The sequence below is a fragment of the Poecilia reticulata genome, chromosome 5 (assembly GCF_904066995.2).
Source record: "Poecilia reticulata chromosome 5, P_reticulata-male-v2, whole genome shotgun sequence".
In the NCBI taxonomy this organism is placed as follows: domain Eukaryota; kingdom Metazoa; phylum Chordata; class Actinopteri; order Cyprinodontiformes; family Poeciliidae; genus Poecilia; species Poecilia reticulata.
The window spans coordinates 33,931,669-33,957,313 of NC_088834.1; the positions used below are offsets into that span (position 1 = coordinate 33,931,669).

The 25,645-nt window shown below is 43.3% G+C and overlaps 1 protein-coding gene across 1 annotated transcript; it reads left to right on the forward strand.

Moving 5' to 3' along the window:
- The first annotated feature begins 462 nt into the window (after positions 1-462).
- ppp4r2b (protein phosphatase 4, regulatory subunit 2b) lies at positions 463-24,403 on the forward strand. The gene is made up of 9 exons (XM_008410598.3): positions 463-638; positions 1,271-1,352; positions 9,161-9,331; positions 10,683-10,776; positions 10,860-10,897; positions 10,986-11,060; positions 19,250-19,390; positions 19,483-19,751; positions 23,014-24,403. Exons 1-9 carry the CDS (start codon positions 605-607, stop codon positions 23,355-23,357), a joined length of 1,248 nt encoding a protein of 415 aa, XP_008408820.1. The 5' UTR covers positions 463-604; the 3' UTR covers positions 23,358-24,403.
- Positions 24,404-25,645: the final 1,242 nt, after the last annotated feature.

The window sequence follows — 25,645 nt, forward strand, 5'->3', positions numbered from 1 at the left end:
AAATGTGGTTTTCAGTAATATTCTAGTTTATTGAACGTTTGACCATGTATTTGTAAGTAAATATTTAAAAGATTTTAGCTGCTATATTGAACAAACACTCCACCATGGAAAGAGTTCAGATGAAGTATAATCTTTTTACCAGAACTTTATAGTATTACATAACGTAAAAAGGATACAAACTGTGAAGTATTGCTCTTTTATCTACTGACCGACTTAGAATCTTGAGTTACTAGATAATAAGACAGAGAATAGGATGGGTTTTTTAAATAAGAAAGTGTGCCTTCTAGGCTTGTGTCTAGTGTAGGACAGACAAACAATACTATCTAATATCTGGACAATATGGGGATACAAACTTTTGTATTTTTGTTCTTCTGCAAGTTTTTTTTTAATATGTTTGTAAAACTTTCTCCCAGTGATATTTTAAATGCTGTGGGGATAGAGGGTGGTCCACTCACAGCTGGTTGTGTGTCTGCTGCAACAGCCGGTGACCTCACGGCGCCATATTAAAATGCTCTGTCTGCCTGTGAGCTTGTAGCTTAGCAGCAGCGGCTAGCCACCACTCTGCCTTTTTCATCCCCAAGCCTGACAAGAGGGCAACGACGTGATGGAAATTGACTCGCTTGAAGAGGCGCTCAGAGGTCAAAAATCCAATTTCGCTTTCTTCGTTTTGATTAAGAATACCTCGTAAAACAGCTGTTTCGAAATGGTTGTTTTTCTAAAAGAAAAGCGTGTTCTAGCTAATTACCAGTTTAGCTTTAGCTGATGCTAACATAACAAGTGCTTTTACAGAACTGTTAGCCGTGTGTTCACGGTGTTCTCTACAATAAGCCAACCTGTTAAAATGATTAACCAGTACATTTAAATTCTAATACTGTTTTCCCTATTTTAAGTCGTTGGCTTAGACGGACTTTTAGGCCACTGCCTTCAGGTTTTGTATAGAACCGTTTAGCGGTCGCCTTGTTCGGGCTAACTTAGCATTCCAAGCTATTCGGGTAACTTGTGCCAGTTTTAGCTAGAAAGCGCTCTGAACTAGATTGATTATGTAAATAAAGTAGGGGAATCAAATGTTCTGACGGCTTGACTGAGACAGGTGTAACCCACCGCCCGCTAACTGATGGCATATTTGGTTGAAGTAGATAACTGAAGAAAATTAAACATCCAGTTTTACGTCACAGAGTTACCACAATTGAGCATTATGTCAGGATAAATGAAAACCCCTTCGTCTAAGTATGTTGACACTACTGTCTCCTCTTTTTTGACCTCATTACAGATTTTGATAAGAAAGCGAAGAAGGAGCCTAACCCCCTTTTGGAACAATTTCTACGCCATGTTGCCAAGACTGGACAGACCATGTAAGTGAAAGCCACAGGCCCCATTTTTACTATTTAACCATGCATGTATGCATAGAACAATGAACAATGTACATTTCAGAGCTGTTCAGTACAACTTAAAAGTTAAAAGAATGTTTAGTTCCAAAACAGACATTTTTTCTTTTGTCTCGGGTGTTTGTGTGGGGAGCGTTTGGATATTTCCCAACTCTTAAGCATACGCATAAATGTATGCTAGGCAGAAAAAAATAAAAGAATTGCAATTCCTATTGAATACATGAGCGTATCAATGATCTGTTCAAACTGAAAAGTAAGATTATTTTTCAGCAAGTATGAAAGGACCAGTGACCTTCTGTGCTGTAAAAAACTGCTAGACATTATCACCTTGCATACAGTCATGGCCAAAAGTTTTGAGAATGATTCAAATGTTAATTTTTACAAAGTCTACTGCTTCAATTTTTATAATGGCAATTTGCATATACTTCAGAATGTTATAAAGAGTCATCAGCTTAACAGCAATCTGTCATGATTAAGTAAGAATGACACCACTGGACACTTTAAAAAGATGCTGGTGCTTGGCATCATTGTTTCTCTTCTGTGAACCATGGTTATCTCTAAAGAAACACATGCAGTCATCGTTGCACTGCACCAAAATGGCCTAACAGGAAAGAGTATTGCAGCTAGAAAGATTGCACCTCAGTCAACAATCTATCGCATCATCAAGAACTTCAAGGAGAGAGGTTCCATTGTTGCCAAAAAGACTCCAGGGCGCCCAAGACAGACCAGCAAGCGCCAGGACCGTCTCTTAAAAGTGTTTCAGCTGGGGGATCGGGCTACCAGCAGTGCAGAGCTTGCTCAGGAATGGCAGCAGGCAGGTGTGAGTGCATCTGCACACACTGTGAGGCGGAGACTTTTGGAGCAAGGCCTGGTCTCAAGGAGGGCAGCAAAGAAGCCACTTCTCTCCAGGAAAAACATCAGGGACAGACTGATATTCTGCAAAAGGTAAAGGGAGTGGACTGCTGAGGACTGGGTAAAGTCATTTTCTCTGATGAATCCCCTTTCCGATTGTTTGGGACATCTGGAAAACAGCTTGTTGGGAGAAGACGAGGTGAGCGCTACCACCATTCTTGTCTCATGCCAACTGTAAAGCAGGGTCCATGGCCTGGAAACTCCCCAGATCTTAATCCCATTGAAAACCTGTGGTCAATCATCAAGAGACGGGTGGACAAACAAAAACCTAGGAATTCTGACAAAATGCAAGCATTGATTGTGCAAGAATGGACTGGTATCAGTCAGGATTTGGTCCAGAAGTTGATTGAGAGCATGCCAGGGAGAATTGCAGAGGTCCTGAAGAAGAAGGGTCAACACTGCAAATACTGACTTGCTGCAATAACTCATTCTGTCAATAAAAGATTTTGTTACTCATAATATGAATATGATTGCAATTGTTGTATTTCTGTATGTAATGAAAACATCTGACATACACACATGAAAACCAGAGGGCAACAGATCATGTGAAAATATATTTGTGTCATTCTCAAAACTTTTGGCCATGACTGTAGATTAGTCAAGATACGTCTTACTGCTAAAATTATGATCGAATGTGTCAGATTTATAAGGGATTATAAATAATCCCAAAACGATGTAGTTTTTGGTTGTTCTGGTTAAAGATTAAAGTAGTATTATGGATAGCGTACAGAATGCTATACTTAGATGTATGTTATAGACGAGGGGTCACCAACCTTTTTGAGACTGGGAGCTACTATACGGGTACGGAGTAACACGAAGGGCTACTTGTTTGATACAGACATAAATTATATTGGCTCAGCCTTTATGACATTGTTACATATATGATTACATGCTGCCTGATCATATTAATGTTAGGGGCTACTCACAATAGGTATCAGTAATAATTTACCATGGCAGATATGGTTAATTATGTTATCAGAAGTTTTTAGTTCAGAGAGTTTTAAGTTTGATTTATTTTTGGAGCTCCTCTGTGTGATTCTAAATTGCCCAAAAGTGTGACTGAGGATTGTTGCAGTAGTACCTGTAGCTGTACGCACTGTACCTACATTGAGATTTTCCTTTTGAATAAAAAAACGGAAAGAATAGTTACTTTTTATTATCCAACCCTCTTTACTATTAAGAAAATTGTGGAGAAAAAAAAAGATCTTTTGTTTCAAAACATCATGTAGGCAGCGCACATCAGTGTCGGTCTGTGGTGGCGGGCACGCCAAAGCCTAAATCTTATTGGTCAGTTTGCTTTTTGTTTGGTTTTTTTGGTAGCATGGCGCTTTCTCTGTAAGCTAAAAATGAATGAGCAGAGTTTGATCCTCCTGTAGTTCTAAGAGCGGCCATTTGGGTCCCAGCTGAGCTTTTTACAGTGTGCGCGGTTCTGGTGGGGTCGACGGTTTATTAGCCTTTTTGTGGTTTCACGAACAGAAAAGATAACTTGTCACCCATTGACTGACATCAGCAGCTGTCTGGGGGAAAAAAGGTCAGACAGATCGGAGGGTACGCACAAAACTATCACTGCACCTGACCTGCAAGAGCACAACCCCCTCTCCAACGCGCATCATGTTTGTGTAAGTAATAAAGACATGGAAGCGAAGCCTACTCGTGTGATCCACGGAAAGAAGAGGATGTTGATTCCCAGGTTCAGGTGGTGTCAGACGTCCAGAGGAGGAGGAGAAGGTGAAGCAACAATATTTGCTTAATTTCTACTCTTTTGGGGAATGTTTCGACTAGATTAAATTGCTTAGCCCACAGTCTGAGACGCTCAGTAAGAGCGGCAGATGTCAGCCAATTGGTGATCCGCCATGTCTCCAGTTTGAGAAACATCGAAGCTCATAAACTGGTGACCTGCCAGAACCGCTTACAAGGTATAAAACTCAGCCGAGATCCAAACAACCGCTCTTCGAACTACGGGGGATCAAGCTCCGCTCATTTGTCTTTAGCTTGCAAAATAAGTGCCAAGCCGCCAAATAAACAAACGCAAACTGACCAATAAGATTTAGGCTTTGGCATGCCCACCCACACAGATTCGCTACGTACAAGATGTTTTGACACAAAAGATGAGTTTTTCTCCACAATTTTATTAATGGTAAAGAGGGTTGGATAATATAAATTCCAGAAATAATTCTTTTCTTTTTTACTTAAAGGAAAATCTGAAGGTACGCAGAGTGGGTCCAGCCGTACAGCTGCAGGCACTACTGCCCTCCGATCATATCCTGCAGGGATCTGTTCATAATTCTGAACTTTAACCCTAGAAAAGAGTTTTATACATAAAGCAATTTATTTTAAACATTTTCATAATTATCTTTTTAAAATATAAGCAAATGTTATTACTTCATATATGTAATAACATTGAAGTAATTTTTGCATTGTTTTTATTAACAATAAATGCCAAAAATTATACATATATATTAGAGGACGAGTTAACCAAATATTTTCCATTTTTGACCGGTTATTTTTTTAAACGACAGGGTCCTGTCGATCATTTGACAGGTTCTAATTAACACCCTTGACTTGTGCACATGCGAGGACATGATAGACTTTACGCAAAGAGTTCACCGCAGAGGCAATTACAATCAATCAATAAAAAAAATCCTTTCTGAATATCATCTCAGGGACTCTGAACTAAATGCGTCTTTCTGACCGGGAGCTGACAGCGTGTTGAAGAATTATGGACCGGACGCTTTGGAGCATCTGGTTCAGAAGCGCATTCCAAAACTTTGGTAAAAATGGGGCGTTTAATTTCAGTCTCCATTACATACAGAACAGAGAAAAATAAAGAGAATGCAATGTTGAATCCATTTGTAGTCTAAACAGAGGAGCCGGCAGTTTATCTTGAGGAAATAAATAAAGGTGCACAAGTTAATTAGATCGTAACACCGCGCAGTGCGCTGCGACTGCACAACCAATGTGGACACGGCTCCGCCGCTACAAAGACTTAAATTTAACTCATCCTATGGTTTTAACAAATGGAGCTTAAGGCGTTACCCTCCCGCGCCCAGAAGGGAGGGCAGACGCGCAGCAGACGTAACATTTGTGTGTTTCGGGGAAGTGAAACTACGCGGGGGAAAAAATCCTCGTAAAAGCGCACGCCCGGACCGCACAGGGTAAAAAAAGTTCAATGGATCGGTTTGGTTCAGGCAGATCCAACTGTCCAATGAACTAGCGTAGATTTGTCTGCAGATGCGACCAGGCGGAATTTGTGAAGCTGTGCATTCAGACCCCAGCAGGTGAAGTGCATTTAATTTAAGTGGAGTCGTTTAATTTATTATAAGTTATTGGGGCCACAGTCAGTGGTTTTTGTCACTACGGAGAAAAAGTTAGATCTGTTCATCTGCTTTATGCGTGATGGGATCTGGATTCTCAGTTCAACTAGGTGAATATTAACTAAACCACATAAAAATGCGGCTAAATAGCCGATGTTAATGTGATTATAATTTGACGGGTAAAAATAGAACATGACCGATTTTTTAAATTTTTTTTTTATCCCGTCGGTCAAATTGACGGAGAACAAAAAAGTCTAGTGCGACCTCTGAGATATACGTACTTTGTTCTGTACAAAGTTGAATGTGCTGACAACAAAATCACACAAAAATCATCAATGGAAATCAAATTTATTAACCAACGGAGGCCTGGATTTGGAGCCACACACAAAATTAAAGTGAAAAAACACAATACAGGCTGATCCAACTTTATTGTAATGTAAGGACATTTTCCTTAAAACAAGTCATTTTGACTTGTTTTAAGGAAAACAAGTCAAAATGAGGTTCAGTATTGTGTGTGGCCTCCACGTGCCTGTATGACCTCCCTACAACGCTTGGGCATGCTCCTGATGAGGTGGCGGATGGTCTCCAGGGATCTCCTCCAAGACCTGGACTAAAGCATCCGCCAACTCCTGGACAGTCTGTGGTGCAACGTGACGTTGGTGGATGGAGCGAGACATGATGTCCCAGATGTGCTCAATTGGATTCAGGTCTGGGGAACGGGCGGGCCAGTCCATAGCTTCAATCCCTTCATCTTGCAGGAACTGCTGACACACTCCAGCCACATGAGGTCTAGCATTGTCCTGCATTAGGAGGAACCCAGGGCCAACCACACCAGCATATGGTCTCACAAGGGGTCTGAGGATCTCATCTCAGTATCTAATGGCAGTCAGGCTACCTCTGGTGAGCACATGGAGGGCTGTGCGGCCCTCCAAAGAAATGCCACCCCACACCATTACTGACCCACTGCCAAACCGGTCATGCTGAAGGATGTTGCAGGCAGCAAAACGCTCTCCACAGCGTCTCCAGACTCTGTCACGTCTGTCACATGTGCTCAGTGTGAACCTGCTTTCATCTGTGAAGAGCACAAGGCGCCAGTGGCGAATTTGCCAATCCTGGTGTTCTCTGGCAAATGCCAAGCGTCCTGCACGGTGTTGGGCTGTGAGCACAACCCCCATCTGTGGACGTCGGGCCCTCATACCATCCTCATGGAGTCGGTTTCTAACTGTTTGTGCAGACACATGCACATTTGTGGCCTGCTGGAGGTCATTTTGCAGGGCTCTGGCAGGGCTCCTCCTGTTCCTTCTTGCACAAAGGCGGAGGTGTAGCGGTCCTGCTGCTGGGTTGTTGCCCTCCTACGGCCTCCTCCACGTCTCCTGGTGTACTGGCCTGTCTCCTGGTAGCGCCTCCAGCCTCTGGACACTACGCTGACAGACACAGCAAACCTTCTTGCCACAGCTCGCATTGATCTGCCATCCTGGATGAGCTGCACTACCTGAGCCACTTGTGTGGGTTGTAGAGTCCGTCTCATGCTACCACGAGTGTGAAAGCACCACCAACATTCAAAACTGACCAAAACATCAGCCAGACAGCATAGGTACTGAGAAGTGGTCTGTTGTCCCCACCTGCAGAACCACTCCTTTATTGAGTGTGTCTTGCTAATTGCCAATAATTTCCATCTGTTGTCTATTCCATTTGCACAACAGCAGGGGAAATTGATTGTCAATCAGTGTTGCTTCCTAAGTGGACAGTTTGATTTCACAGAAGTTTGATTTACTTGGAGTTATATTGAGTTATATTGTGTTGTTTAAGTGTTCCCTTTATTTTTTTGAGCAGTGTATGTATATATATATATATATATATATATATATATATTTTTTTTTTTTTTTTCATAGTACTCCCAAGAATTTAAAACTTCCCCCCTGCCTGCGATGGAAATAAAAGTTAATCCATGTAAACTAATTCAAATATCTCATTGAAGTAATTTGGAAGAAAAATTAAGAAAAGTGGAAAAAATCAGCTGTGAAGCCATTGCCATATATCAGCCGCTAAATTCCACAGATTCCATCCAAGCTGCACTAAAACTCACTAGGATCGATTAATCTTTGTCTGAACACCAACTATAAAATCTTTAAAAATGCAAACATTTTAAAAAAGACTTGAATAAAAAAGGCAATGCTTTACTTGTGCCCTTGGTGGGAGCACAAGTAAAGCTTTGTGATTCGACAGGCTTACAATGCACTGGCACATTCCCTGATATTAGGCAACTCTAGCTATAGCAGTAATTATGATTTCTTATGTGTTTTATTTATTTATTTATATATATATATATATATATATATATATATATATGAGATGTGCCAATCAGGTTTTTTTTTCCTGCCGATTCCGATCACCCATGAGGGCCGATCACCGATACCGATCACATAATTATTATTTTTTTTAATCATAAGCACTACCGGTTACATTATGTGAAAGGAACCGTGAATTTACCTTAATTTAGACAAAAACTTGTTTTTAATAACTTTTTCCAAGAAAAAACAACGGGCATTGTGCAAATTGTACTGCTATCGGTAATACTATCTTTAAGACTGATAACATATGAAGGCTCTGAAGAGGTTAAATAATACAAAGAGTCCAAATAAAACCTCAACATTGCCAAAAAATTAAAGTATAAAGCTTAACATTCAAAGACAAATACAGGTTCCATTACAATAAACAATCCTGAGTTTGTGAATGAAAACTTCCTGATAGCATGGCGGCTAGCTGATTACTGCTAGTTCTGATTGGCTGTTTCTGACTGAGCGGAGTAATTATGCAGAACAGGGAGGAGGCAGAGGAGATCGAACCAACAGCGAGAACAGAACCAGCGTCTTACATCGCAGCTCGAAGACTTAAATAATTTTGCGGTTTATTTGTTTAGCTTTCTGACTGTCATGCTAATCCGGGTGAGTGTTTGTAGCTGTGCGCTGCTTTACCTGCTGTCTTATCGCTCCATATGTCTTTAACTGTAGTGATCCTCGATATAGCCAAACTCCGTCAGGTATGTCACTGTTTTTATGCCATATTGGATTCGTCGTGTTGATGCATTTTGACGTGCTTCACCCCACGTGCTTCAATTTTCCGCCGCAACACACAAACTTCCCCATTCACTCAGTGCGTTATAGTTCCACATCGCTTAGGATTTGTAGCTGCGCTTTTGGGCAGAGTAAAGGAAAGAGGAGACCAGCTGCACAGTCAGGCTGCGAAATGAGATGCAGGTGATCAGTTTGTGTGATCGGCAACAAGAGATCGTGATCGGCGATCACAGATCATACACTTTTTCACGGAAATCGGCCGATTATGATTGGTGGCCGATCGATCGGCACACATATAAAATGTTAGATCTCTTTCTGTTACTGCAGATACATTTCTCCAGTTTCTTTCTATATAGTTAACGTGAATTCACGTTAGAGCTACTTTTTCTAATTAAAAACCTCTGAACAAATGCTGCATTTCAGAACCTCTGTTTTGGTTTTTGTATTTCACCTCATGATTTTTTTATTCCTCCAGTGTTCCGTGGTCACAATTCAAGAGCTACTTCCTGTTTAAATTGGAAAAAGTGATGGATGACTTCAGAGCCTCAGCACCTGAGCAAATAGCTTCGGTAAACTCAAACGTGGAGTCGGTTCCGTTTGAGGACATGAAGGAGAGAATCTTGAAGATAGTGAAGGGATACAATGGGTAGGTACCTCCGAAAAACGTTACATCCGGTAACTCATCTCTTATTTGTGGCCTTTAGAGTGGTGTCTTGTAGCCCACAACTGCAGCTCAAGGATGATACAAATTTGTTTCTTGAATTTTTCATTATTATAAATAATTACGGACAATTTTCTTACAATGAAAAATGACAAGTACAACACAATTCATCATTTTACAACCAGCCTTTGGACATAGCTACACTTATTATCATTCAGACTTTTACTGAAAAGCCAACTTTGGGGGCAGTTTGACCTAGATGGCAGCATAGCATAAGTGCTTTTCCTTAAAGGTTTTAAAACCTTTCCTGTTTAAAGCTCCTCCAATAGAAACTGGACATCCCTTACTCTTATGAACTCAACATAGAGCTCACAGAACTCTAGCTTCTAAACCAACAGGAGCAGCAAAACCCTGATAGATTGTGGCCCAGTTCCTGCGGTACCATATATACCATATGCATGGGAGAAGACCATGCCTACCCTACCACAATTCTAAATTGTTAAAGAATTCAACGAAACAAAACAAGTGCTAAGGGAGAAGATCCATTTTATGCTACAGAAAGACATCGCCAGTGAAATGCACTTCTGTTTAATCCAAATTATGTCAGCAGCTTCTTAAGGCCCCGTAGGCCTTCAGGGGCCCTATAAATGCTAACATTTTAACACAGACCATAGATACATAAATGTAACATTTGTTTGAGAATATTAATTAGCACTGTAACAATTCCTCGAATGATTCAAGTACCTCGATTATTAAAATTCCTTAAGGAAAATGTATCTGCCTCAAAGCTTCGTTAAATTATGTTTTATTATTTAACGCACCGTGTTCTGCCCAGGTCATTATTTGTGGCGGGCAGCACAGTCACTTCTGCCTATGAGTTGTTGCTAAGTGGTAGCAGCATGACGTTTAATTTTTTGTCGTTTCATGTTAAATCGTGTGGCTTGACATTTGGAGTATGACAGCTTTTGTGCCATGGGGAGAGCGAGAGAGATCCAATTAATCGTAAAAATAATAATAAAACTTTGTTTTAAAACTAACACAGGGGCAAAGGCCCACCGTGCAGCCTGAATGGAAACATTTAAATCAAACTTTATTCATGGGCTTTATTCATGGGTTGTAATGGCCTACCCATGTTGAGTTTAAACCTAAGTCTAAATGAGTCTATAACTGATGCATTTCACTGTTTTTATTTGTAAAACATTGGAAAAAAAACCCTTATGTAAAAGGCAACACGTCTGCATTGTTTCTGATTTTTAAGGTGATGGAAGCATAAATATGTTAGAAACTGTAAAAAATAAAAAATAAAAAAAGAGGTTTTTGTTTGTTTTTTTCTTAGAATCCCCTTCACAATCCAGCGATTGTGCGAGCTGCTCACAGAGCCCAAAAGGAACTACACTGGAACAGATAAGTTCCTTCGAGGCGTGGAGAAGGTTGGTCCTAATCAGTGTCTCTCTTTCTAAACTTTTCAAACGGTTGTTTTGTTCTAAGTTGAGCTCCGTTGGTTTTGTTTTAGAATGTGTTGGTGGTAAGCTGTGTCCATCCCTCTTCAGAGTAAGTATATGGTGTAGGCTAAAGAATCATTCTATTTTTAGATGCACCAATGGGATGATCACATTTTAAATTTTTTTTTTTTTTCCAGGAAAAACGGATGCAGCACTGTTAACCGAATGAATGGAGTGATGCTTCCAGGAAACGCATCTGCTTTTATAGAGAGGTTGAAAACTGAAATCAGTCGTCGTCTTTTTTTCTTTTTTTTTTTGTAACTCTTGAGTTCTCGTTCTTAAAATGTCTTAATTGTGTCTAAATTGAAGGCCTTAAAATATCTTACAAGGTTTCCCCTCAAAAACTTGCTAAACCCGGTGGTTGGGGCACCAGGACAGTGGCACAGGAAATTTAAAAATATTAAAGGTTAACTAGAAAATTCCTGAAGAAATTTAACCGGGGCCTGCCAAAGTGTGCCCGTCGGTTTTTAATCAATCGTTCTGATGCTAAAAATTTGCATTAATGCTAAAGAAAGCTGCAATGTAGTCAATAACCTGTGGAGAGTCAGAAGCATGTTGACTAAGCTGTTACTTGTACCACTCAGTATGTTTTATAAGCTAAAATTAACCAAAATAATAATAGCATGAATGCTATCAGTAGCATGTGGAGTATCACTAGCATGTTGTCTGTCATTGACTTACTCCATTCAGTATACAAAACATTGCTAATAAGTAAGAAAAGCGTTCTGATGCTCAACATTAGCATCAATGCTAAGCTGAGTTAAATTGTAGTCAAAAACCTGTGGAGAGTCAGAAACATGTTGACTAAGCTGTACTTGCACCATTAATTTTGTTAAAATTAATGCATAAGATGAAATTAGCCAAAATGCTAATGTTAGCATGATTGCTATCGGTAGCATGTGGGACATCACTAGCATGTTGTCTGTCATTGACTTAGTCCATTCAGTATACTAAACATGGCTTATAAGTACAAAAATGAGCTAAAAGCTTATTTTAGGTGAAATGCTATGCACTGGCTTGGCAAGCCATAACCTGAGAGAAAATGCTAATAAAGGCTAATATTATTGCACCACCTATTGCGGTGCACTTATCTGAGAGAATTATTGAGGCTTTTATTTTGAAATTTTCAGTAAGCTTCATTTGAAATGGCAACACTAATCCCATGTGTAACAGTGGATTTCTTAAACAGTTATCTAATGCAAAAAAGAGCAATTACATGATGTAAAAATTGTCAAGGCTCTTATTTTGAAATTTTCAGTAAGCTTCATTTGAAATTGCCACACTAATTCCATGTGTAATAGTGATTGGGTTAAGTCAGTTATATAATGCTCAAAGCACAAGTAGTTCTGAATACCAGCTAAGTCCTCCTCTATAGTAACTGACAGTTCCGCCATGTTGTAGTTCTTACATGCTGCTCAGGCCTCTCTTTTAACTGAGTCTTGGCCATAGATAGAACTACAGTTATGGTGTGTTTGTAGTCCAAACCAGCAGCTCTACCCTTCTCTGTATTCTGTTGCTATAGTGATTAATCCTCAGCCAACTGGTGTGTGTGTGTGTTTGTGTGGTTTGTGTGAGACAGAAAGGTGGAGATAGATTTCTGTCTTCATGAGACACCCAGTCAGTTCTGATGAAAATAGCAGTCCAAACAACTGCTTCCTGTTCAGGATCAGCAAAAGCGATCCGAAAACCGTTTGAAGCGTAGGAGAGGGTTATTTGTCATCTCCGATAGTACTGCGATTCATAACTGTAGCTCATTCAAAATAATAGCGGCGATGAGAGAAAGATGGTGTGCTCTGAGCTCTGAAATTTTTCAGAAAAGTCTGAAAATGAATGGCTGGGAGCCTGTGGCTACCCTGTCACTTGATTTAGCTCTGAAGCACCTTGACAGAAAACCGTCAGCCCTAAAGAAATTTTGAAAACATTTTACACAAGCAGGCATGCGTATCAATGTTATGACCGACTTTCATATCATGTGCCATTACTGGCGCATGTCTGATGCAAAGGCTTTCTAACACCTTTCTCATGTCACAACTCTGAAGACCGAAGGATGCCATCAGCTCGTTTAATGACAATTAAAAGGGTAAAACTGAAATCAAGACGAGAAAAACAATAAATATGTGATCATATGCAGCATAAAATACACTACATTCAATTTCTACCAAACATCACATCTATATGCGTACATCTAGGCTACCAACTGCGCACCCGATAACCTATCTAATTAACATAACAAACGTACTCTATCTTAAAACAACACATTAGAGCGCTATCTCTAGACAGAAACGATGTTACAAAGTTACAAACTTAATACGTACCAGCAACGCTTTGAACAGATTTCAACAGTAATTTACACCAACGGTGTCTGTTTCTACAGTTGTAAGTTTTGTTTCGAATAACAAAAAACTTGCTACATTGTAGTACCTGAAAATAACATGAGGGCAGGCTTTTTCCCTTTTTTCTTGTATACGTACTTAAAAACAGCATTTACATATCAATAGAGCAATGTTTGTAGGCATGAGAGCGATTTAAAAATTATTTTGGGGTCAAAAATCCACTCCGTTTCTCACTCTAAAAAAGGGGCAGTTGGTGTCAGTTACATTCTGCGTTTCGGCAGTTGGAAATTTTGCTCGTGTTTTGCTTTTTATGTCGCCATCGTAACTCCGATCCCCAAAAAAATTAATGGCTCCCTTTTCGGCATCGAGCCGCACGTTTTGATACCATTTTTGTGGGTGGGCACGCAGCAGTGACTGTAATGGAAGAAAAATAAAGATGTATACTAGAAAATTCCTGAAGAAATTTAACCGGGGCATGCCAAAGTGTGCCCATCGGTTTGAACCCAGCGTTCTGATGCTAAAAATTAGCATCCGTTCTAAAGAAAGCTGCAATGTACTCAAGAGCATGTAGAGAGTCTCAAGCATTTTGAGTAGCAAGGACTGTATGTTGACACTATAAAATTCCTGAAGAAATTTAACCGGGGTTTGCCAAAGTGTGCCCGTCAGTTGGAGCCCAGCGTTCTGATGCTAAAAATAATCATCAATGCTAAGCTTAGCTAAATTGTAGTCAATAACATGTGGAGAGGCAGAAGCATGTTGACTAAGCTGTACTTGTTACATTCATTGTGTTAAAATGAATGCATAAGCTAAAATTAGCCAAAATGCTGATGTTAGCATAAAGCCTATCAGTAGCCATCCATCCATCCATCCATTTTCTTCCGCTTATCCGGGGTCGGGTCGCGGGGGCAGCAGCTTCAGAAGGGAGGCCCAGACTTCCCTCTCCCCAGCCACTTCTTCCAGCTCCTCCGGGGGAATCCCAAGGCGTTCCCAGGCCAGCCGAGAGACGTAATCCCTCCAGCGTGTCCTGGGTCTTCCCCGAGGCCTCCTCCCGGTGGGACGTGCCCGGAACACCTCACCAGGGAGGCGTCCAGGAGGCATCCTTACCAGATGCCCGAGCCACCTCAACTGGCTCCTCTCGACGTGGAGGAGCAGCGGCTCTACTCTGAGTCCCTCCCGGATGACCGAGCTTCTCACCCTATCTCTAAGGGAGAGCCCAGCCACCCTGCGGAGGAAACTCATTTCGGTCGCTTGTACCCGTGATCTCGTTCTTTCGGTCATGACCCAAAGCTCATGACCATAGATGAGGGTGGGAACGTAGATCGACCGGTAAATCGAGAGCTTCGCTTTTTGGCTCAGCTCTCTCTTCACCACGACGGACCGGTACAGCGCCCGCTTCACAGTAGACGCTGCCCCAATCCGCCTGTCGATCTCCCGTTCCCTTCTTCCCTCATTCATGAACAAGATCCCCAGATACTTAAACTCCTCCACTTGAGGCAGGACGACCCCCCTGACCCGGAGAAGGCACTCTACCCTTTTCCGGCTCAAGACCATGGCCTCGGATTTGGAGGCACTGAGCCTCATCCCGGCCGCTTCACATTCGGCTGCGAACCGCTCCAGTGAGAGCTGCAGATCACGTTCCGATGAAGCCAACAGGACCACATCATCCGCAAAAAGCAGAGATGCGATCCTAAGGCCACCAAAACGGATCCCCTCAACACCTCGGCTGCGCCTAGAAATTCTGCCCATAAAAGTAATGAACAGAATCGGTGACAAAGGGCAGCCTTGGCGGAGTCAAACTCTCACCGGAAACGAGCCCGACTTACTGCCGGCAATGCGGACCAAACTCTGACACCGGTCGAACGCCTTCTCCAAGTCCACAAAACACATGTAGACTGGTTGGGCGAACTCCCATGCACCCTCCAGGACCTCGCTGAGGGTGTAGAGCTGGTCCAGTGTTCCACGACCAGGACGAAAACCACACTGCTCTTCCTGAATCCGAGGTTCGACTATCCGACGGACCCTCCTCTCCAGGACCCCTGAATAGACCTTACCAGGGAGGCTTAAGAGTGTGATCCCCCTGTAATTGGAGCACACCCTCCGGTCCCCCTTTTTAAACAGGGGGACCACCACCCCAGTCTGCCAGTCCAGGGGAACTGCCCCCGATGTCCATGCGATATTGCAGAGTCGCGTTAGCCAACACAACCCCGCAACATCCAGGGCCTTAAGGAACTCCGGGCGGATCTCATCCACCCCCGGGGCCCTGCCACCGAGGAGCTTTTTGACCACCTCGGCGACCTCGTCCCCAGAGATTGGAGAGCCCAGCCCAGAGTCCCCATGCTCAGCTTCCTCAACAGAAGGCATGTTGGTGGGATTGAGGAGGTCTTCGAAGTATTCCGCCCACCGGCCCACAACGTCCCGAGTTGAGGTCAGCAGCGCACCATCCCCACTATAAACAGTGTTGGTGCTGCACTGCTTCCCCCTCCTGAGACGCCGGATGGTGGACCAGAATCGCCTCGAAGCCGTACGGAAGTCTATCTCCATGGCCTCTCCAAACTCCTCCCACGCCCGAGTTTTTGCCTCAGCGACAACCCGAGCCGCATGTCGTTTCGCCCGCCGGTACCTATCAGCTGCTTCTGGAGTCCCACAGGCCAAAAAGGCCCGGTAGGACTCCTTCTTCAGCTTGACAGCATCCCTCACCGAAGGTGTCCACCAACGGGTTCGAGGGTTGCCTCCACGGCAGGCACCAACGAACTTGCGGCCGCAGCTCCGATAGGCCGCCTCGGCAATGGAGGTACGGAACATGGTCCACTCAGACTCAATGTCTCCCACCTCCCCCGGAACGTGTTCGAAGTTCTGCCGGAGATGAGAGTTGAAGCTCCGTCTCACAGGGGACTCCGCCAGACGTTCCCAGCAGACCCTCACTACACGTTTGGGCCTGCCAGGTCTGACCGGCTTCCTCCCCCACCACCGGAACCAACTCGTCACCAGGTAGTGGTCAGTGGACAGCTCCGCACCTCTCTTCACCCGAGTGTCCAAGACATACGGCCGCAAATCCGATGTGACGATGACAAAGTCAATCATCGAACTGCGGCCTAGGGCGTCCTGGTGCCAAGTGCACATATGGACGCCCTTATGCCTGAACATGGTGTTCGTGATGGACAATCCGTGACGAGCACAGAAGTCCAACAACAGAACACCGCTTGGGTTCAGATCGGGGGGGCCGTTCCTCCCAACCACGCCTCTCCAGGTCTCACTGTCATTGCCCACGTGAGCGTTGAAGTCTCCCAGTAGAACAAGGGAGTCCCCAGGAGGGGCACTCTCCAGTACCCCTTCTAAGGACTCCAAGAAGGGTGGGCAGTTCTGAACTGCCGTTCGGCCCATAAGCACAAACAACAGTCAGAACCCATCCCCCCACCCGTAGGCGGAGGGAGGCCACCCTCTCGTTCACCGGGGTGAACCCCAACGTACAGGCGCCCAAATGGGGGGCAACAAGTATGCCCACTCCAGCCCGGCGCCTCTCACCGTGGGCAACTCCAGAGTGGAAGTACGTCCAGCCCCTCTCAAGGAGACTGGTTCCAGAATCAGAGCCATGCGTCGAGGTGAGGCCGACTATTTCTAGCCGGAACCTCTCAGCCTCGCACACTAGCTCCGGCTCCTTCCCCACCAGAGAGGTGACGTTCCACGTCCCGAGAGCCAGCTTCTGCAGCCGAGGATCAGACCGCCAGGGTCCCCTCCCTTGGCTGCCGCCCATAGCACAATGCACCCGACCCCTTTGGCCCCTCGGACAGGTGGTGAGCCCATTGGAAGGGGGACCCACGTCTCTTCTTCGGGCTGAGCCCGGCCGGGCTCCGTGGGTAAAAGCCCGGCCACCAGGCGCTCGCCATCGTGCCCCACCTCCAGGCCTGGCTCCAGAGTGGGGCCCCGGTGACCCGCGTCCGGGCGAGGGAAAACGCAGTCCAAAGTTCGTATTCATCATAGGGGTCTTCGGGCTGCACTTTGTCTGGTTCCTCACCTAGGACCTGTCTGCCTTGGGTGACCCTACCAGGGGCATAAAGCCCCAGACAGCATAGCTCCTAGGATCATTGGGACACTCAAACCCCTCCACCACGATAAGGTGGCAGCCCAAGGAGAGGTATCAGTAGCATGTGGGGCATTATGAGCATGTGTTCTTTCATTGACTTACTAAATTCAGTATACTAAACATGGCAAATAAGTGAGAAAATTAACTAATAGGTTATTTTATGTAAAAGGCTAATGCACTAGAGAAGGGCAGTGAAATGCTAATGTTTGTGCTAATGTTAATGAACAAACCTGTTCATTAACATTAGCTTGCTGCGCAAGGCAGTTTTCCTGAGGAAAAAAAGCTTAATATTGTTGCACCACCTATGGCGGTGCACTGTGAGAAGAATATGCAGGCTTTTATTTTGAAAGTTTCAGTAAGCTTCATTTTAATGACCACACAAATTCAATGTGTAACAGTGGTTTGTTTAAACCAGTCACAAAAAGACCAAAAGAGCAATTACCTGATGTGAAAAATGTCGAGGCTTTTATTTTTGAAATTTTCAGTAAACTTAATTTTAAATTTACACACTAATCCAATGTGTAACAGTGGTTTGGTTAATCCAAACCACTGTTACACAGTGCCCAAAACTACTTGCCCAAAACGGCAAGTAGTTCTAAATGCCAGCTCAGCCCTCCTCTGTAATAATTGAGTGCTCCACCATGTTGTAGTTCTGACCTTATTTAGAACTAGAGTCTTTGTAGTCCAAACCAGCAGCTCTGCCTTTCTCTGTATTTTGTTGCTATAGTGATTAAGCCTCTGCTAACTGGCATGTGTGAGAAAGAGGTGGCGAAGGATTTCTATCTTTATGAGAAAACCAGTCAGTTTTGATGAAAAAAGCAGTCTGAACAACTGCTTCCCGTTCAGGATTCGTAAGGCCGATCCAAAAAACGTTTGAAGCGTATGAGAGGGCTATTTGTCGTCTCCGATACTACTGCGATTCATATGTCACAGCTCTCCCTGTGCATTGATATGGCAGGCCCCAATTACATTACTGGAAAATATTGTTGACAATGCTTAAACACACAACTACAGAATCTTAATAATGAATCTATAGTTGTGTGTTGAATCTCTATAAAGGTGCATTAAAATAAAAAATGTTTTATGCACCTCTGTTAAATCCCAATTAACCCTTGTGTTTACAAATGGGGTCCAACCGACCCCACACCCGTATCACTTGTATCGTTTGCCTCAGTCCTCGCACGCACAAGGGTTAAGTAATCAACCAGTAAATCTTCAAACACCATCTAATGCTGGTCACATTTAGAACTGGCCCATGGCATAAATGAAGTAAACAGTTACTTACCCCCAGACCGTCAGGGGTCCTCACAAATGCTAACATTTTAAGAAGGACCCTAGATCTGGAATTTTAACATTTGTTTAGGAAGAATGACAATGCTGTTAAATTTTATTTAAGGGTTTCAGCAGGGATAAATTAAGATCTTCATAGTTAGATTTTGCTAACAGTTAGAACTTGACAAAAATGAGTTTAATTTTTGTGTACTTCTGATCAAAATACAATTACCACAGATTGCTTTTAGGCTTGGCTTATTAAACTGGGCGGCGGGGTACGTAAAGTCTGGTGGCCTGCAATGCGTATAACACAGTGGGGGAACCAATGGTCTTAAATTCTTTAAGAATCTCAATTGGCCTTAAATAATTAGAGGTCTTACATTTTGTTATGGCAGGACATTTAATGTAGGGTTTTTTTTCTCGCTGGACTTCTATCAGGCAAAAATTTGAGTCGCACACAAACATTTTTATTGCCTTTTGTGACTCAAGGTGGTACCTTTGCCAGCTACCTGGCCAGGTAGTTGTGACTATCATGGGTGCAGTTTTTGCTATGGTTGATTATAATGCAACATTCTCACCACTTCAATCATCACCCCTACTTATAGATTTTTCAATCTTAAATTTTGTTAAAGATTGCATTAAAAAAGTTTTAGTCTTGCATTTGGCTTATTGAAACCTGCAGATACCCTGTAACTACTTTTTTCATGTCTGTTAGGAAAGTAAACGGTCCAGGAACCCCTCGACCGTTGAACAGACCAAAGGTGTCTCTGGCCAACTCACTAGCAGCCAATGGTCTGCCAGACAGCACAGACAACAAAGACCTTAACATGGAGCAAGATGATGACAAAGACACCAGGTAGGACAGGTTCTATAGAAAACCCATCTGCCCTCTTAAACACAACCAGCAGTTGGAATCTATTTCTGTCATCTGTCTCGATTTCTCGTTAGCAACGTTTTGCCTTCAGAAGGCTCCTCGGGGAGCGCTGTGAAGAACAAACACTCGGACGAAGAGGAGGAGGAAGAGGACATGGAGGCTGAACACCAAGAGGTAAAGAGACTGAAGTTCTGCAAAAACGAGGAGGAAGAAGAGCAGGAAGTGGAGACGCCGAGGTCCTCAGACAGCAGCTACCACTCTAAAGAAGCTGAAGCCATGGTACAAGAGGAGGAGGAGGGGGAGAAGAAGGCGTTCAGCACTGTAGCTGCCACTGAGGAGCAAGGTGGGTTCTGATTGGATTAATTTCTTTTTTTAATGTTCTCCCCATCAAGGTTCAACTCTAAGCTGCCCAGAGTTTTTGGCTTGCTGTCAGTTAGTTTTAAATTGTTTTTCTACTTCAAAAAAAAAAAAAATTGTATATATATATATATAGTAGCTAAATGGGTAAGTCACCAGTCTTTCGTCTTTCACCTGGGAGACCCGGGTTCGAATCCAGGCTGGGGCAAAAAAGATACAACAGTGAAATTGAGTGTGTGGGTCCTTAGGCAAGACTCTATGAGCTATATAGCCTACCTCATACCATGAGAGACATTGATAAGCACGACATGCCAGCTCAGACGTCGCCCGGCCAAACAAGGTCTGCGTCAGGTGCTGGGGAACCAGGTCACCTTGATGAAAAATGGGCTACTGGAACAAGACGGAAATGGGCGAGAGGTGAAAACATGGATCTGTTGGAATGCTACTACTCAAGAGCCCTAGTCAGAGAGGCTACATGCAAAGAATCTGGGAGGAATGGTTAGCTCGACATCCCCAGTCAACACTAACTGCCAAACAACTAGTAGCTCAGTGTTCCAACATCCGCAAACGGCAACCGTTGTCACAACTTGAGATTGACGAGGTACAACACAAATGCTACAACAAGGGGGAGGAGCCAAGACGTCAGGTCAGAGGGGAGTTAACTACAACTACCCGCCCAGAAACTGGGTATGAAGCTACAGTAATGAGCGAACCATCAAAGCTGAACGAGGCAACAACTGACCTGAGGGAGAGAATCGTGGCCCGAATGAACACCAGGCAACCCCGACGCCAATTACAACGGTTGAGTGAATTACCATCAGAAAGTCTCATTGAAGATGTGAATGCAGCATTGAGAACAATCCCTACCAACACCATAACAGAAACCAATGAGCTGATATACAACTCAGCATCAGTGATCCTTGAGATGCTTGACTATAAGAGCAACCATGAGACCCAATACCCACCATGGAAAAGACAGTTGGAGGCTAAAATCAAGATAACAAGAAGGGAAGTGAGCCAACTGTCAGCGCTCCAAAGGGGTGCAATGAAAAGATCAGTACCTAAGAAGTACAGCCAGATGCCCATACCTGAAGCACCTGAAACTGCCAAAGGTTCCAAGCCTTGGCCAGCCGCCTAAAGAGATACGAGAGAGAATGAAGCCAAGAGGATTAACCGGCTCTTCTCCACCCAACCAGCTAAAGCAGGGGTTCCCAAACTTTTTCCTGTGAGGGCCACATAACTTTTCCCTTCTCTGGTGGGGGGCCGGAGTCAGTTTGTAACAGAAAATGTGTGACGTTTGCAGGAGTGCCTAAATGTAAAAATTTGTTTTCCAGAAAGCACAATCAAATAACCCTCTCTGGGTTCTTCACAGAAAAAATCCAAGAAATAACACTATTTATGAAATAAATACCGTATTTTCCGGCCTATAAGCCGCATCGGACTATAAGCCGCAACCCCAAAGTTTTCTTTTTAAAAACCAGTAAACATACATATGCCGCAGATATCTATGCCGCTCCAGGTTTTTCACAGCCATGCAGCAGCAGCAGAGGGGGGCGGACACCAGTGGTGGAAAGTAACGAAGTACTTGTACTTCGTTACCGTACTTAAGTACAATTTTCGTGTATCTGTACTTAAAGTAGATTTAATAATGGATACTTTCTAAATTTACTCCACTACATTTTACAGTAAGTATCTGTACTTTCTACTTCACTACATTTCTACAAAACTGTCGCTTTACTCGTTACATCCAAGTCGCATTGAGCTTTTATTCCGTTAAAATGTGAAGTTCAGGGATTTAAGGTGGCGCCGTAAAATCCAAGCAATAACGTGATTTACGTTGCGTGTCTGTTGTCACCCATCGGCTCCACCTTTACTCGCACGCAGAGCTTCAGACATGCGCAGTAGTTTCCTCTGAGCGGGAGAAGATGTCTGTCTAATCGTCAGTAATATTGAATATTGCATAAATCATCAGATATGGCGACATGTAAAAATCAGCAGAACTTTGCTTTCACAGACGGTGGGGACTTTGTCCAACTTTTAGTGTCATTTGGAAGGAAAGCTTAAAGAAAGGTAAGATCTGTGGACGTGTTGCTAGCAAAGCTAGCTGTACAGAGACACATGTTGCATCTGCAATGAAAAAACGTTGTCACTCATGCACTGAATTATTGTGTGGAGGTGTTGACAGAGGTGTTGCATATATGGGACAACGTTGTGACCAAAGTGCAATATAGGCCGCAACCTAAAGTGACCCAATTCCGATTTTTTTTTTACTTAATGCGACCTGTATCCAATCTTTTCATGACAGTGTGAACAGCACAGGTCGGATTCTGTTTCGAATGTGACCCATATCCGATTCAAATGCGACCTAACGTTCAGGTCGCCTTCATCCGAACTAAACGTCACTGATTCTCAACAAATCTCACTATTCTGTGTCCTGATACGCGCAAGCGGGAAGAAAAACAACAACCATGATGGACTATAATGAGGATTAAGTTGTTAATATGCTGCTCCGGCCGGACAACAACTTCAAATATGCAAGCTAAACTCCACCGTTGGCCTCCATGTGTGCTTCTGCAAACACTGAGCACTATGGCGGTTGGCAGAATACTGAGAACGCTGTCGCTATTGCGCCCTCTACTGCGCATGCGGGACACTTTCAGGTCGTTTGCCCGTTCACACTGCAGAACACATTTACTGGCAGGGTGAATGGCCCGGCAAATTCACACTGTGATGTGGTGGATGTAGCAATACCAAGTGATTACAGCATCAGGAAAAAGGAACATGAGAAACTGGAGAAAATACCAGGGCCTCAGAGAGGAACTGGAAAAGGCCTGGAAGGTGAAGACCACAGTGGTGCCTGTGGTCATCGAGGCCCTCGGGGCAGTCACCCCCAAACTGGAGGAGTGACTAAAACAGATCCCAGGAACAACATCAGACATCTCAGTCCAGAAATGTGCAGTTCTAGGCACAGCCAAGATACTGGAGGAACCATCAAGCTCCCAGGCCTCTGGTAGAGGACCCGAGCTCAGAGGATGAAAGAGAAGGAGACCACCCGCGGAGGGTGAGAAGGGAAGTTATATATACATACATACACACACACATTTGTTTTTTAAATTGGGTGATGACTAGCCAGGTTTGTGGTGTATCTCTATCTGTTGACAATTGCTTCATAAAAACAGATGAGTGTCTTTAGATGTAGCTGTATGTTTTACCTGTTTTACCCCCATTTTTTTGTCCTTGTTGTTTAGAACCAACTAGCAGCACAGTGTCTGAGAGTTGTGAAGGATCCAACCAGGAGGAGGGTGATCCGACTGAGAGGGAGGTACCATGCACTTCAGAAGAGGAGGGTAGCGACATGGACCAGACAGACCAGCAGGCCCCCACTAGCGTCCAGGAGAACCAGGAGAGCAGCCGGGACGGAGAGGAGAGCAGCAGTGACCCAATCAGCAGCTGTAGTAGTAGTACAGAGGAGGGGGCAGAGGCAGCCCGAGAGGAGGCCGGTGTCGCTCCCTCCTTCAGTACAACTGAACCTCCTACAGAGGGCGCCACCTTAAACACTGAGACCGTCGAGGAGCCTATGGAGCAGGATTAAACTGAAGGCCACCCCTTCTCCCTGCAGTCGCATGTGACCGTAAACCAGCTTGTTCTTTCCATCAGTGGTCGCTAAGACGACAGGCACCTCAAACACCAGACGAACACCTCGCCCTGCCTCTGGACACTTCTCCAAAATGGCTACTATTTTGGAGGAGTGTATTTTCTGGGCTCCAGAAAATATTTTTTCTTTCTATTGGAATATTTTACAGGTTTTTGTTTTTAAATCCAACAGGGTTGAATTAATGAGCCTTGGAATTTTTTTCCTCTAATTATTTTTATGATCAATGAGTTTGACTGCTGTGGTTTATGGCTTGAGTTTTGGACCACTTACTCCAACCTGTAACAGGAAGTAACTTGCCATTCTACAGACTATTATTTAGGAGACTTTTCATAAGAAGTATAACCACTTCTATGAGTTTAAGTGTTCGTTTATCTTTAATCCACCAGGCTCCATCAGCCAGTTTTTTTTTTTTTTTTTTTTTTTTTTTACAATTGATTTCTCTGTTCCTGTGAGACAAGAAGCTTTTATTTTTACCACTTGCTATCCTCATATTTGAAGCGTCTTTCCACAGTGATACACTACCAGTCCCACTGAACTATACAGAAATGCTCCCTTTTGTAGTAGCATCCTCTGTAAACTGACGTTTTCTTGGATGCATAAAACCATAATTTATTAGATTTCAGTTCAGTGACTTCTTCTGGAGTACATTTTGGGGATGTTTTTTGTCTGCTGGTTGTAGTTCCCGAAAAAAACAGCTCTAAGTACAAAGATGGAGCGCTTTCTTTGTATCGTGATGTCATCACGTTGTTTCACCGACTGACCGATATCCAGTTTTTGGTTACAGTTCTACACCTGTTTCTGCAGCTGTACTTTTTTGATATTTAGAATTTTAAATTTCTGTAGATTTTTTTGTAGATTGTAATACAGTTTGTGTTCACTGCCTTTGTGAAACAATATATTATTGTATAATTTCTGTGTATACTCTGAATGCTTTTGCTTTCAGCGCGGTATTCAGAAATAGCAATAAATGTTAACATTTTTAAGTGTGGTGGTCGTGCTTATTACAGTAGAGCACAGTTGTGAAGGAGAAAGAGAATATTCTATGTTTAGACCTCTGAAAAGTGGTGTGCATTTCCATCAATCCGTTTTCTTACACTTGACTTTAGGAGGGGTTCTGGTGCCTGTCTCCGGCTGTCAACAGGTGAGAGGTGGGGGTCACCCTGGACAGGTCACCAGTACATTGCAGGGCAACAGAGGTAGAGACAGACGGGACAAACAACCAGGCACACACACACTCACACCTAAGGAGAATTTATACAGACCAATTAAGTCATGTTTTTGGACTGTGGGAGAGAACCCACGCATGCACAGGGAGAACATGCAAACTGCATGCAGAAAGATCCCGGGTCCGGAATCGAACCCAGAACCTTCTTGCTGCAAGGCAACACTGTGTTGTACATTTGTTACCAGCTTTTTACTTTGATACTCATAAATTCTATTGCAACCAGTCACCTTTAACTTTAGTGAATTTTTTTATTTTTATGGAAGCGAGAACAGAAGCATTTTTGCAAAATTGTTTACTTGTATTAATTTTAAGGTCATTTTTTATAAATAACCTTCAGGATAGTTTGCACCACAGTGAGAAAGTTCTAGGCAAACAACCAGAGCATAACGTGAAAAGTTGTGGCAAGGCTTGAAAATGGATATTGATCCATTTAGTGTTAACCTCAGCATATTTCCAAATAAGACAAGCTAGATTGGTTTTGTGCAGAACTGATCTAGCTGTAATTTTGAGCAAATGTTATGTTGAGGTAGGGTGGAGGAAGTAAGGCAGGGAATAATAAGGGGACGGTTAAGAGCTGCACAGTGGCGCAGTTGGTAGAGCTGTTGCCTTGCATCAAGAAGGTTCTGGGTGTAGCAGAGTTGTAGTCAAGACCACCGAACCCGAGACCAAGACCAGCGCCCCGCGCTAAATGACACAATAAAATTAAGTTTACCTATCAAAACTGGTTCTCAGATTGATCTGAAAGATCCACATTCCCATAAAAACACCTAGATATTAAATACTTAGAGCTGATTGTAATGTAATTGAGATATATTAGTTTTTCCTTTGATCATATCATTTTGACAACTTAGTTTTCATTGCTATTTGCATTTTCATTGTTATATAATTCTATTTGAAGTGTTATTGAGTTAATCTGTTCCATTTTCAGTCTATTACAATTTTTTTATTTTTTTTCTCTTTTTATGAATGAATGCAATGTGGATTTTTCAAAAGAACCCCC

Bases quoted from the DNA above. Each gene is read 5' to 3' on its own strand.
- ppp4r2b (XM_008410598.3), top strand. From the start codon at position 605: ATGGAAATTGACTCGCTTGAAGAGGCGCTCAGAG. The intron at 639-1,270 runs GTCAAAAATCCA...ACCTCATTACAG, and splicing joins GCTTGAAGAGGCGCTCAGAG to ATTTTGATAAGAAAGCGAAG. The intron at 10,777-10,859 runs GTTGGTCCTAAT...GTTTTGTTTTAG, and splicing joins TCCTTCGAGGCGTGGAGAAG to AATGTGTTGGTGGTAAGCTG.